Source organism: Vigna radiata, chromosome 8, assembly GCF_000741045.1.
Source record: "Vigna radiata var. radiata cultivar VC1973A chromosome 8, Vradiata_ver6, whole genome shotgun sequence".
Taxonomy (NCBI): Eukaryota; Viridiplantae; Streptophyta; class Magnoliopsida; order Fabales; family Fabaceae; genus Vigna; species Vigna radiata.
The window spans coordinates 2,844,726-2,857,946 of record NC_028358.1 but is presented as its reverse complement, the minus strand read 5'-3'; the positions used below and the strand labels follow the sequence as shown (position 1 = coordinate 2,857,946).

General features: G+C 31.9%; 2 protein-coding genes across 4 annotated transcripts; one reads left to right on the top strand and one right to left on the bottom strand.

The window, feature by feature from the left end:
- Window positions 1–4,686: 4,686 nt before the first annotated feature.
- LOC106772399 (probable protein phosphatase 2C 43) lies at window positions 4,687–8,741 on the top strand. 2 transcript variants are annotated; one of them, XM_022784570.1, is made up of 4 exons: window positions 4,687–5,700; window positions 7,139–7,530; window positions 7,970–8,206; window positions 8,333–8,741. In XM_022784570.1, the coding sequence occupies exons 1-4, from the start codon at window positions 5,397–5,399 to the stop codon at window positions 8,579–8,581; spliced, it is 1,182 nt and encodes a 393-aa protein (XP_022640291.1). In that variant the 5' UTR covers window positions 4,687–5,396; the 3' UTR covers window positions 8,582–8,741. The 2 variants fall into 2 exon arrangements, with proteins under 2 accessions (XP_022640291.1, XP_014514275.1); XM_014658789.2 differs by having other exon boundaries at window positions 4,690–5,700; window positions 7,166–7,530.
- Window positions 8,742–10,191: 1,450 nt separating this feature from the next.
- LOC106771984 (actin) lies at window positions 10,192–13,187 on the bottom strand. 2 transcript variants are annotated; one of them, XM_014658078.2, is made up of 5 exons: window positions 13,062–13,187; window positions 12,656–12,728; window positions 11,962–12,355; window positions 10,986–11,599; window positions 10,192–10,535 (listed from the first exon to the last, which is right to left on the bottom strand). In XM_014658078.2, exons 2-5 carry the CDS (start codon window positions 12,713–12,715, stop codon window positions 10,470–10,472), a joined length of 1,134 nt encoding a protein of 377 aa, XP_014513564.1. In that variant the 5' UTR covers window positions 12,716–12,728; window positions 13,062–13,187; the 3' UTR covers window positions 10,192–10,469. The 2 variants fall into 2 exon arrangements, with proteins under 2 accessions (XP_014513564.1, XP_014513565.1); XM_014658079.2 differs by lacking the exon at window positions 13,062–13,187 and adding an exon at window positions 12,991–13,015.
- Between the last annotated feature and the right edge of the window lie 34 nt (window positions 13,188–13,221).

Below are 13,221 nucleotides of genomic sequence, written 5' to 3'. Positions count from 1 at the left end.
ACCTCTAACTCCAAAAAAATATATTAAGACTTTCAAGTCGTACATATGAATACAAACACTTATGCAAAATTTAAAAGTTTTCTTGATTAAAATATCATATTCTGTTAAAATTAAGTCATTCACATATGTTAACATATCGATGCATTTCTCCTCTGTAAATAATTAATAATTTAAATAGGATTGAACAAAGCAATGACACTTCAGTGTCATTTGTTTTAAGTCGCATAACAACTTTTTCAAATTGTAAACATATTTTAGATCGATATTTTTGAAACATATCATGCATTAAGAAATTTTCATGTACATTTCCTCAACTAAATCACCTTAAATAAACACATTATATACATCTACTTGATTAACTTAAATATCTCATCATAATTTATTCTATTTCTCTCGTTATGTCTAAATATAACATACCTCACTTTCAAATATCTCATATTTCCATCAAAGTTATATTTTAATTTATTTACAATAACTTTCTTTTTGAATAATTTTCAGATTCTATGTCTTATTATCTTCTAAAGCTTGTATATTGACTATTGCAGCACCCCAAATAAAATCTTTTACAGCTTTCTTAAAAGTTTTAAGTTATTTATCTATTATCCTCGTTCTAACATAATTTTGATATTTAATAAAATAATGTTCACAATTTACAAAAATAAAAAATAAACACCCAAAACATAGATAAAATTTCTAAATACTTTAATTTTCTAATGATATAAGTATCAAAATTCTTATATATATTGTTATTCAATATCATCACCATCCAGAGTCTCATCAACAATTTTAAAATCTAAACTAATATAATTTGCTAACCATAATTCATAAACTATGAGTGTCTCAAATAAGTGTTCAAAACATACACGTTCTCTTATATAATTAATAATATATGAATCAAATTTTTGTCGTGACCTAAAAGCATTGGACAAATATTTCTTCAAATGACATTGTCATAAATATATAATTAATAATATGAATGAAATCTTTGTCATTATTTAGAAACATAAAAATATTTGACGGTATTTCTTTATATGACAATACCAGAAACACTCTTCCAATATTTTTACCAAACTATTCAGCTACATTGGTAAAATCTTAATCATGCCTTGACCATGGTGTGTCTCAAATACTTCGACACAACATATAAATAAATAAACAACTCTTTATACTCAAATTTGATTACAATATAATGCTCAACATACAAATTTCATTATAAAGCATTAATTTTCTTTAAAATATCACTTTCTATGGTATTTATTCATTAGTATTCTATAAAATTTCCTTAAAACATACTAGTACTTGTACAAACTCATGCATGCACCTTTACAAAAGTACTTTATAAACTCTTGTTTCCCAAAATAAAATAAAAGGCTTGACTTTTAATAGTATAAAAAAAAAAATCATGCTCAGTGAAAAAAAGTCAACCAATTCATTACTATGCAAAAACAACACCCAAAATTGGAGGCAATTTCCCTCAACATTCAGGAGTGAAGACTTTCCTGTACAAAGCCTTAATTTCAATATTTAAAAGCAAAGCTAGTGATAAAAGACTTTAATAATTTTAAACCTATTTTGATTATATATATATATATATATATATATATATATATATATATATATATATATATATATATATATTTCAAAATACAAACAAAAATTTGTATAAAATAAAACAAAAAATAAATATGAATTTATATACACAAAATATCTTTATTATTAATGTTTCAGTTATGAAGTCGAGTTACTTCAAACATCTGTATGATTTCTTTTACAATATTGTCTGATAACTGAGTCGAATATTCGTCTTTATTCACTGTCCGGAGGGTATCTCTTACCTTTGACATATATTTATAGTGTTTTGGCATGAGCTTGAGATTAACGAAATCTTAATCTCGATCTAATCTCAATCTAATACCTTTGATTACCATTTACCTTAATCTCTGCGAAAAACCTGTTTATAGACTAAGGCTGAACATTGTTGTTACTGGTCGACCGACTTCACTTAATTTGAAATACCATTTTCTGCGTAGTCTCTTAGCTCTAATGTTGTCCAGTTCACTTAGGTTGGGATGCTATGCATAATAGTTCGACCATATATAACAATTAAAAAAATCTTTTAAAACAATAATAAAAATATGTTTAATTTATAATCGACAATATCTTATTATATTATATCTTTTAAAAAAAACTTCATAACGAATTATGACGATTGTTTTTTTCTAGGGTAGTATATGAAGAAGTATTTGGTAGAAGATAGGTTTGGTTGAAAAAGTTGAAAAGATTGAAATGAAGGAAGAAAATGGAAGTGACAAGCATGTGAGAATGAAAAAGAAAGAGAAAGAGATAAAATTGCTTCCTAGGTAGCAACCAGAAAGCTTTAATGTAACTGTATGAGTAAGTTCACATGCCACATGACTCTATCTCACTTTTCCATCCAAACATGTTGCATAATTTATAACCCACAACTACTCCATTACACCTTTTTCATTTCCTTTTCTTAATTTTGTGGCCAATCTTCCTCCAACCTCACTCTATCATCTCAAATTATTTATGCAATCATTCCACTCCTAAATTTAATGATCCCAAACCCTTTCGGCCTACTCATTTCACTAACCAACAAAAACATACCTAGAAACAAGCAACATACAAAATTCGGAAAATCTTTCTGTCTTTACAAACATGCCGTCACATTTTCAACTCTATTATTTTCCTTCTTTAACACAACTCTTTCAACAAATAATATCATCAAATTTTAATCATACCACTCTTCGCTTTATAAGAAGAAGGTTTACTAGAGAGATGCAATCACTAATAACACCTCAATCCAAACTATATAAAGAATTGAAATTATTTTTTATTTAAAACCTTAAAACAAATAATAGGTTTTTCATCTTTATTATTCTACTTTTTCATTTCTATCGTTTTCACACTTAGATTCCAAATATTTTCTTCACTTCACAACAAATTCTAATAATCTGAATCAACTATAGACTCACTTTGAGGTTTCAATTTGTTGAAAGCTGGTCACTGTCTACAAATTTACATTTATTCAAACTGATTTCTTAAATATACTTGTCTTGTCAACTTGAGAAAGAAAAATTAAATAATAGTAATTCAAAATAATAATGTAATAGTTCAAGGAGAATTTGAATAACGAGTAATGCTACTGTTACTGTTCAGAATTATGTCTTTAGTTTCTCAAACTACAAAATTTATTTCATTAACTTTTTTTTTTTGTAAAAAAAACAAAATGGAATCACCTTAGTTTCTTAAAAATATGAAATTAATGTCAATTGTATAGTTGGTATTTCTTTTGAAATGTTTCAATATTAAATTAACAAAATGTTAAGTAATTTTTACTTATAATTCTGAATGGAGTAGTTTCAGTGGGTTTTATACATTTTTTTATTGCAATAGGTTTCTTTCTTTGAAAAGAGGGATTATGAAAGGAATCTAATTTTCAACATAAGATTTAAATTTTTGAGGTAATTCTAAAAGAATTATTTTTATCTTGATTATTTAATTTATTCTCATAAAAGTTGATTATTGTAATAGGTGATAATCTTTGCTGTTCGATTTTCAAGGAGTGAAGGTTAAAGTAAAGAATAACTTTTGTAGAGTTAGTACGAAATTGTGTTGACCCTTTTTAAAGTATTTTGTGAAAAAATATTTGTTCATTTAATTTTGGAATGTACAATGATTATAGCTTAATATGTGAACAAAAATTAATTTGAATTAAATATATTTTTTATATTTAAATTTTGATATATTTTTTATTTTAAAATTTTTAAAAAAAAATATAATCTTTTTAATCTACCAGGTTAATTTTATTTTATATGTAAAACAAAATTTTAAATTAACATTTATATTATAACATATTAAATTATATAAAAAATTTAAATATCAACTTAAATTCACATAAAAGAATTTAGTATAATTGAATTATAATAACCATATATATATATATATATATATATATTTTAAATTTAAAATTAAATTATATAAAAAATTGAAACAAAAATAAATTTTAATTTAATATTAAATTTTAAAAATTAAAAATATATTTAATCCAATTAATTAGACAATTCTTTACGGACTTAGGTAATATTTGAAAGACTAAAAATTACATATTTCAAAATCAAAATCAAAAGAGAACAGAATAAGAATTTTATCAAAGAAATTAAAACCGAAGTTTGAAAATTTAAAAAATATCCAAAACACATTTCTTCTTTAGAAATGTCTAGATCAAAATTACTTTTTTTAATAAGCAAGAATTAAAATTAAAGTCGATGACACACTAAATGTGAAACAAAGAATAAATAAGCTTTTTTAAGAGAAAATAAATAAATAAGTTAAATCCTTTGCATATATGACAAGACATTGGATCCTTCCCTAGTGAAGTCATGGTAATGTATTTTCATAGGTTTATTTGACCAAATATTGATAGACATTTAAATCATTTTATACTTTACCTCTCATTTGTCCACACTCTACAATCTATATCTTATTTTATACCTCTTTATGTTTCTTTTTCTTTCATCATATTATCTATTTGATTTATTATATTTCTTTTCCCTCCTACCTACTCGTGTCTACTGTCTGCCGTATAGAACCTGTTAATGTGAAAACAAAGAAATAATTAAAATAGAAAACATTTTCAATTTTCACAACAAATTCAACAAATACACCATTTCTTCGTCTTCTTCTCCATCTTCATCATCTCAAATCCAAGTCAAACATAAACAGAGACATAATTCAACTTCCCTCACACAACCTCCCTCTTCAACCCTTTCTTCTTCTTCTTCTTCTTCTTCTTCTTCACTCTTTCTCAGACAAAGTTCCCTTCTTTTCTCCCTTCTATCAATAACAATTACCCCACTTTCAGTTACCCCACAATCCTGCTATCTCAAATCAACCCTCTTTCTTTCTTTCTCTCTCTCTCTCTCTCTCTCTCTCTCTCTACAACACAAACAAACAAAACACCATTCATTATGTGCAACCCGCCAACACCATGTATTTAACCATTCTTCTTCACCACTTCTGACATAAACACCTCTCTCCTTCCGTTCCTTCTCTTCTTTTCTCTGTTCTCAAATTACCAGATCCTCTCCCATTTCAAGTTTTCTCTGTTCAACACCCTTTCTCCAAATCCAACAATACTAAAAAGATTCTCTTCACACCGTAATTCGCACCCAATCTTCTGATTCTTCCTTATTTTCGCTGCTCTCCAATTCCTACTTCCCAAGTTCCTATCTTTTCCCCACCCCATAATCCAAAACCTCAAGAATCACCCTCTGCCCCATCTGGGTGCATCTCATTGTTCAATTTTCACACCCCTCTCTCTCTGGGTTCTTCGTGTTCTTATTCTGGGGATCCGTGAGAGAGGGAAATGTGGGATGTTTTCGTGGCTGGCAAGGATAGTGTCGGCTTGCTTGAGACCGGTGAGGCGATATGCGCGTATGAGCAAGGATGACTTCGACGACGCCGCCGCCGCCAGCGACGTGCTCGTGTGGCACCGCGATCTCGAGAAGCACTCCTGCGGCGAGTTCTCCTTCGCCGTCGTGCAGGCTAACGAAGTGATCGAGGATCAAAGCCAGGTGGAGACCGGCGCCGATGCCGTCTTCGTCGGCGTCTATGACGGACACGGCGGAGCCGAAGCCTCGCGCTTCATCAACGATCACCTCTTCCATAATCTCATGAGTCAGTCTCCTTTTCCACCTTTCTCAATTCATCAACAACAGTGGTAACAGTGACCAAAAGAAAATGTTTTAGGGTCTCTAATTTCAGTTCACTCTGGTGAAGTTTCCATATTTTCATATCGATCGATTTAGATTTTAAACTCTAGGAAATTACGTAGATTCAGTACCCTTCTAAATTTCTTTATGGGTTTTAGTCTTCGGAGGTGTAAATTTGCATTTTTTCCAAGTCGAATTTATCAAATTGAAAGTAAAGACCTTGAACTTTGTTGGATAAAAAATATGGAGACTGAAAACACAGTTTCCATAAAAATTGAGGAAATAGATTAATTGATGTGAGGTAATTCCAGTTTGATGAGTGATGTTGAGATCAAGTGATTAAATGCTCGATTGGAGAGTTTTGTAGCGTTTATTAGTTGATTGTCGCTCTGGCTGGATGGGTTAGTGTAGAGGATATTCTTTTATTTTGGACTAAAAAAATAAGGTTATGGGTTTGTTTTGGGGTGATGTGTCGTTGATTTGGGGGAGAGTTGATCAATGTTGATATTTTGGACCTTTTTGGTTGCTTCGGATTTTGGGTCTTTTTGGTGCTATTTGGATGGACCTTTCTTTAGTTTGGCTTATGTGTTTCTGGCTGGCCAGTTCTGTTGTTGGTTTGTAAGTTTTTTGCGGCTACGAGAAACTGAGGAAAACTCAAATTGCTTTCAGAAGAATAGATAGGAATAGGAGGTGGGGTTTATTTTTTTTTTCTTTTTGGTTTGAGTGGTGTTCTTTGGATGGAAATCATTATTGAATTTGGATGTGTATGTATTGTACATATCCTAGAGACTGAGGATGGAATAATTTTGTTCTTAAAAGTTTTAACCTTTTTATTTATCATGTAGTTCTTCCTCAATTTTAACTTGGTTTTGTGTAAGTATTAATTTTCCTCTTTTATATCAGTCAATCATATGTTTTTTTTGTCTTTTTGACTAAATACAGTTTTATATTTATGGTTTTCTTTGTGTTGGGAGTGGTAAGGGAGAAGATGGAAAATTTGTAATGAACATTAGATTACTCATACAATCAAGGCACCCACCGGACCAAGTATGATTTTTTTTACTTTTGTAATTTGGAGTACTAGGGGTAGGTAACATGATGTTTCTCTTCAAAAAGTTGGAAAATTTTAAAATGTAGTATGATATAATTAAGGTGGGATGCAAATTATTGATTTACCTGCGAATTCTGGATTGATATGGTTTATGAAATTCCATATCCTCAGTTTTTATACGCTCATCTCTTCCTTTTTTTTCACATATAAATTGATAGTTTAAGACTCATTTAGTTAAAAATATTTAGATACTTTTACTGTCTCACAGTGATGCATATATTTTTATTAACCTGCAAAAAAATTTCCACTTCTTATTTATTTTGCGAGTATGCTTGATACTGCATTGGTTCAGGAAGTTTTATGAGGAATCCTATCGCAGGGGTTGCTCAAGAAAATGGTTCTATCACCGAAGATATTATCAGGAATGCTGTTTCTGCTACTGAGGATGGGTTTCTGACTCTTGTTCGAAGGAGTTATGGAATAAAGCCATTGATAGCAGCAATGGGTTCCTGTTGCCTGGTTGGTGTTATCTGGAAAGGAACACTATATATTGCGAATCTGGGAGACTCTCGAGCTGTGATTGGTTCTGCAGGTAGATCAAACAAGATCATCGCTGAACAGTTGACCAAAGAGCACAATGCAAGCAAGGAGGAGGTTAGACGAGAACTCAGGTCTTTGCATCCAGAAGATTCACAAATTGTAGTTATGAAGCAAGGAACATGGCGCATTAAAGGCATCATCCAGGTTTTCTTATCTCGTTCTAAAGAAATTTCAGTTAATGGTTTATGTTGTTGTTGCTTGCTGCCCATGTTGTTCTGTTTTTTCCTCTCTTTTTATAAACTGTTGTGGCTTCATGGGAATCAGTTTTCTTATTAAGGTGTATATGGTTCTATATTTGGTTTTACACCCTTTTCTTCATTTACACAGAATTATGTTTTGCAAGAACTTGTTTACAGTTCTTTTATGACAAGTGTTTTGGTAGAACTTGTGAAAACATTTAATGATCTGTGTCTATAAGCTGTTTTTAGCTTATTTCAACAAGCCTTCTTGCCCTTTTGCTGCTACATTAAATTCTGATTCATCTGCTAATCTTGCATTTGCTTATGTAATGAGATGCCTACTCAGTTGGTTGTGGTTGCTACTTGTAACTTGAGTTTTCTTGTCCACCCGCAATTGAGATCAGGTATCCAGATCTATAGGAGATGCATATTTGAAGCGGCCGGAGTTCTCATTCGATCCGTCATTCCCACGGTTCCATCTGCCTGAACCTATCCGCCGGCCTGTGCTAACCGCAGAACCATCCATATGTTCAAGAGTTTTACGACCTAATGATAAGTTCATTATCTTTGCATCTGATGGACTTTGGGAGCACTTGACAAACCAGGAAGCTGCTGAGATTGTTCATAACAATCCACGAACAGTAAGATGGTTTTTCTTTCAACCATCTCTTCCCTAGTATATGAAAAACAATTAAATTTTTGTCTGTGTGCTGTTTAGATAAATGTTAGCAACAGTCTCTCTAACACACTGCCTTGATAACCACCAGGGGATTGCAAGAAGACTTCTTATGGCAGCTTTGAATGAAGCAGCTAGGAAAAGGGAAATGAGATATAAAGACCTTCAGAAGATTGGAAAGGGGATTAGACGTTTCTTCCATGATGATATCACAGTGGTGGTTGTCTTCATTGACCATGAAATGGGTGGCAAGAAGGTTACAGTTCCTGAGTTGTCCATCAAAGGGTTTATTGACACAGTTGGACCATCAAATTTTAGAAATTTGCGGGGTTTGGAATGATCACAACATTGTCATTAGACATTTTTGCAGCATCTAATTGTTGTTTATCTTCAACATTTATTCTCACTTAACTTCTACGTTTTAAACTATACTTTGTCTATTGGAAACATGTTTGCTGGTGATAAATTAGGGAAACCATGCTACTCATGCTTTTTTTCTTCTTCTCTGGATTGCTGGTGATTGTTTTTATACTCTCATACCTTGTTTGATCGAATGATGTCTATAGTCCAAAGTGTGCATATTCAATTTTTCTATAATTAATCTTATGTTTACATTGAAAGTTAATGCATCAAATGTTTTTTTTTTCAAAATTTGAATGTGATTTTTTAGTGCTCTTTGGATTGATTTGAATCATGCAGTTCCAGTTCCAAGCTGTAGTTTTATTGTTTGATTTAGAGTAAGTTACATTTGCTTTTACATTTACTTTTTTTTTTGGCAAATTAGATTTAAGTAATTTCCTTTCCTAGCATTGATAAGTAAAAATGAATCTAAATCTATTGTTTGATTAAGACTAAGTTTAAAGTTTGGAAGCTGTGGTCACATTGAAATTACAGATGGTAATTTTGGCAGAGTTCTAAACTTCAAATTAATCAGAAAATATGCTCAAAAGAAACTATCACATCCAAAGAATTACCGTACTTTTATTTTTTTATATCATTTACAAAATTTGAGTCTTCGAACTTTTCTTAAACCTTTTCGATAGATATATTCCAACAAATTCATACAAAAGAAAGTATTAATCAATTAAAATAAGTCATGTATCGGTATATTTAATAATAAACATTTACTTATATTTTAAATAAAATTAGTTGTTAAACTTTAATACTTACAAATAATTTTAAATAGAATACACAATTCATCAATTTAATTTTAGACTCATTTGGTAATATATATATATATATATATATATATATATATATATATATATATATATATATATATATATTTTACTAACAAGACTCATTGATAATGAATTTATAGATGATTAGACTAAAAGTAGCATCTTTTTCAAAATAATGGTATCATTGTAATTTTTCAAAAAATAAAAAAGTAAAAAATAAATAAAGATAATGTGAAATAAATATAAAAATTTAAGTATGTAAAACAATATTTTTTTTTATTTTTATTAATCTAAGTAATTATTGATTTTTGAGGTTGTTTGTTCTGCTTTTTCCTATTTCTAGTAAGTTACTTTTGCTATCTACCATATTAGGCTTCTTTTTCACGAAATTATCTTTCCTAATACCAAATTTGCTTTTAGACTTTGTTGTGCCTCTTACAACCAAATTCAGATCACAATCTCTTATCCTGTTTGGTTGGTGATCTTCTTTCTCTAATTCTTATACGTGGCAAGCTGTTATTCTTCTGTATAGCTTTATTGTGTGACTGAGATGGTGGAAAATCATGGTGCTCACATGATCCATTTTTAAATTTCTTCAACTGCAGAAAGAAATTAACACTAACATAATGGTAAATAAACTGCAATAGCTTTTATTCTGATATCACATGCAAAGTTGGCAAAATATCAATTACTATGATGAAAGATTGGCCCGTGAACAACAGTGACTCCCTCGTTCACAGAACAATAAATCAAGAACATACTACTATTCTAATCAAAATACTTAGGACCATTTGATTCAACCAAATCAAATCAATGACAGTACACAGCTCCTCTACAACAAAATGCCAATGAAAAGAAGAAAAAAACAAAAAGAATCTTATATATATATTATCATGCTTTGCTTTCTTATCACAAAATATCGAAAAAGGAAAACACAAAAACATGGTCAAAAAATGGTAAAGAATATAAAATGAAACTTCCTCAACCAGTTTATGGTAATTCAGGAGTATGGATTATATATTAAAATTTCCTGGACTCTATGCATCCTTAGAAGCATTTCCTGTGGACGATTGAGGGGCCTGATTCATCATATTCTGCCTTTGCAATCCACATCTGTTCTCAAGAAAGAAAGAGATATCATGAATACATGGAATTGTTATCAGAAAAAAAGGTTAAGATCAGTACTAAGATTGTGTTTACAACTTCTTTCTTAAAATGGAGAAGTTGAACCAAACACAATTATAAAAAGAATACAGAGAATGAAAGTATTTTTTTTTTTCATGAAAAAACCAAAAGGAGCTTTCACAAAAGTTAATTTGAAAAGCTTCTTCTTTCAAGGAAGATAAAAAAAAGTTGTTCCATTAGCATACACAGTACATTGGTTTCACATCCATTTTAGTTTAAACCAGTTTCCTTTCCCTTTAACTGAGTTATCTTGGTTATTCCTTCCCGTTTTTCTTTTCCCTTAACTACATTGGTCTCTGCATATTTTCCAAATAGAATTTTCTACATCATAACGCCCCACAAATTTCATTCACATGTAATTGAAGCAAATTGCTGTACCTGTTGGAAGGTGCTGAGGGAGGCCAAAATGGAGCCTCCAATCCAGACACTGTACTTCCTCTCTGGTGGTGCCACCACCTTAATCTTCATGCTGCTTGGGGCCAATGCGGTGATCTCCTTGCTCATCCTATCAGCAATGCCAGGGAACATTGTTGAACCACCACTCAACACAATGTTACCATAGAGGTCCTTCCTGATGTCAACATCACACTTCATGATGGAGTTGTATGTGGTTTCATGAATTCCAGAAGATTCCATCCCTATCATGGATGGCTGGAAGAGAACTTCAGGGCAACGGAACCTTTCAGCACCGATCGTGATCACCTGTCCATCAGGTAGCTCATAGCTCTTCTCAACAGCTGAGCTTGTTTTTGATGTTTCTAGCTCTTGCTCATAGTCAAGAGCAATGTAGGCTAACTTCTCCTTAACATCTCTCACAATTTCTCTCTCAGCAGTAGTGGTGAAAGAGTAGCCACGCTCGGTTAAGATTTTCATGAGGGCATCAGTCAGATCACGCCCTGCAAGATCCAAACGCAGGATTGCATGTGGCAGGGAATACCCTTCATAGATTGGAACTGTGTGGCTGACACCATCACCAGAGTCCAGAACAATACCTGTGTGAAAAGGCATAAAAAGTTAGAAACCATTTTTTTCAAACTATTTCAATGTCAACAGAGTCCTTCAGATCTCATATTCTCAACTAACATTCATGTCAAATTGCACCAGTAATGAAATGCATAAAATGTATGACATTATTGATTCCCACAATCTGTTCAAAAATGACAGAATAAAACTCAGTTGACTAGTGCACACAGTTCATATATTATGAACATTTAAACTATACTCATTTGAAATAATTATGTAATTCTATTAAAGTACAAGTGGCTTGACGACCACAAACATTCAAATACCATGCATCATGTCCCCAATTACCAGAAACCAAGAAAAGGAGGATCAGATACGGAAGAATCTTTACCAGTTGTACGACCACTGGCATAAAGGGAAAGCACTGCCTGGATGGCAACATACATAGCTGGAGTGTTGAAGGTCTCAAACATAATCTGTGTCATTTTCTCTCGGTTGGCCTTGGGATTGAGTGGTGCTTCTGTGAGGAGAACAGGGTGCTCTTCTGGGGCCACACGTAGCTCATTGTAGAAAGTGTGATGCCAGATCTTTTCCATATCGTCCCAGTTGTTAACTATGCCATGCTCAATTGGGTATTTCAGAGTCAAAATACCTCTCTTGGATTGAGCCTCATCACCAACATAAGCATCCTTTTGTCCCATTCCAACCATCACACCAGTGTGACGCGGACGACCCACAATGCTAGGGAACACAGCCCTTGGAGCATCATCTCCAGCAAATCCAGCCTGCAAAATTTAACATAAATCAACACCAAAAGAGAAAGATCATTAACAAACAAAACCCATTAATCAGATTTTCAGAAAAGGTCTGAAATCGCTATTTCAGTGTTTTCATTATCGTTATAGCCACATTTCAATTGCATTATCTGCAATTTTTCACGTGATGCCGTAACAATTGCACAAACTTTTGGTCTGCAGTTTCTCACAGCATTAACATGACGAAAGTGCAACGGTGACCGCAATTCAAACCTTGTCTATAAGAAAGATCAAAGAGGAACACACAATAATTGATCCATTTATATATACCTTGACCATTCCAGTTCCATTATCACAAACAAGAGGTTGGATATCCTCACCATCTGCCATCTTTTATTGATTACTGCAAAACGCACCAAACATTACAAAAACATAAAACAATGAAACAGAAACAAAAACGATTCATGTGTCTCCCTAAGCTACATTGTAAGATCTGGGGTTATTATACGTGTCACATGATGATAAAAGATCGGTAAAAAACATAACAATTCATGATCATCACACCCAAAAAATGCTGCATTTTGAACATGATCAGAGTCTCACATAAAAATTATTAAGGTAATTAGTGTACAAGGAGTGCAAATTGTTACGAGATTAACTGTCACCTTCGAAGAATTGATGATGGAATGTTTGAAATATGGATAAAAGAAAGTGGAGAATGTGTTGTTATGAGTACCTTAGAATTTCCGAAATGAAGGAAGCTACGTGTACGTGACTTCTCTGTTGCACTTTCTATTTTTAAGGAACGTGCTTTTGTGTGGCTGAGGTATCCGCAGTAGTGTGGTTTAAAAAAGGAAAGTTATGGCAAATGAAATGCGACTCAAATGAACCGCAAA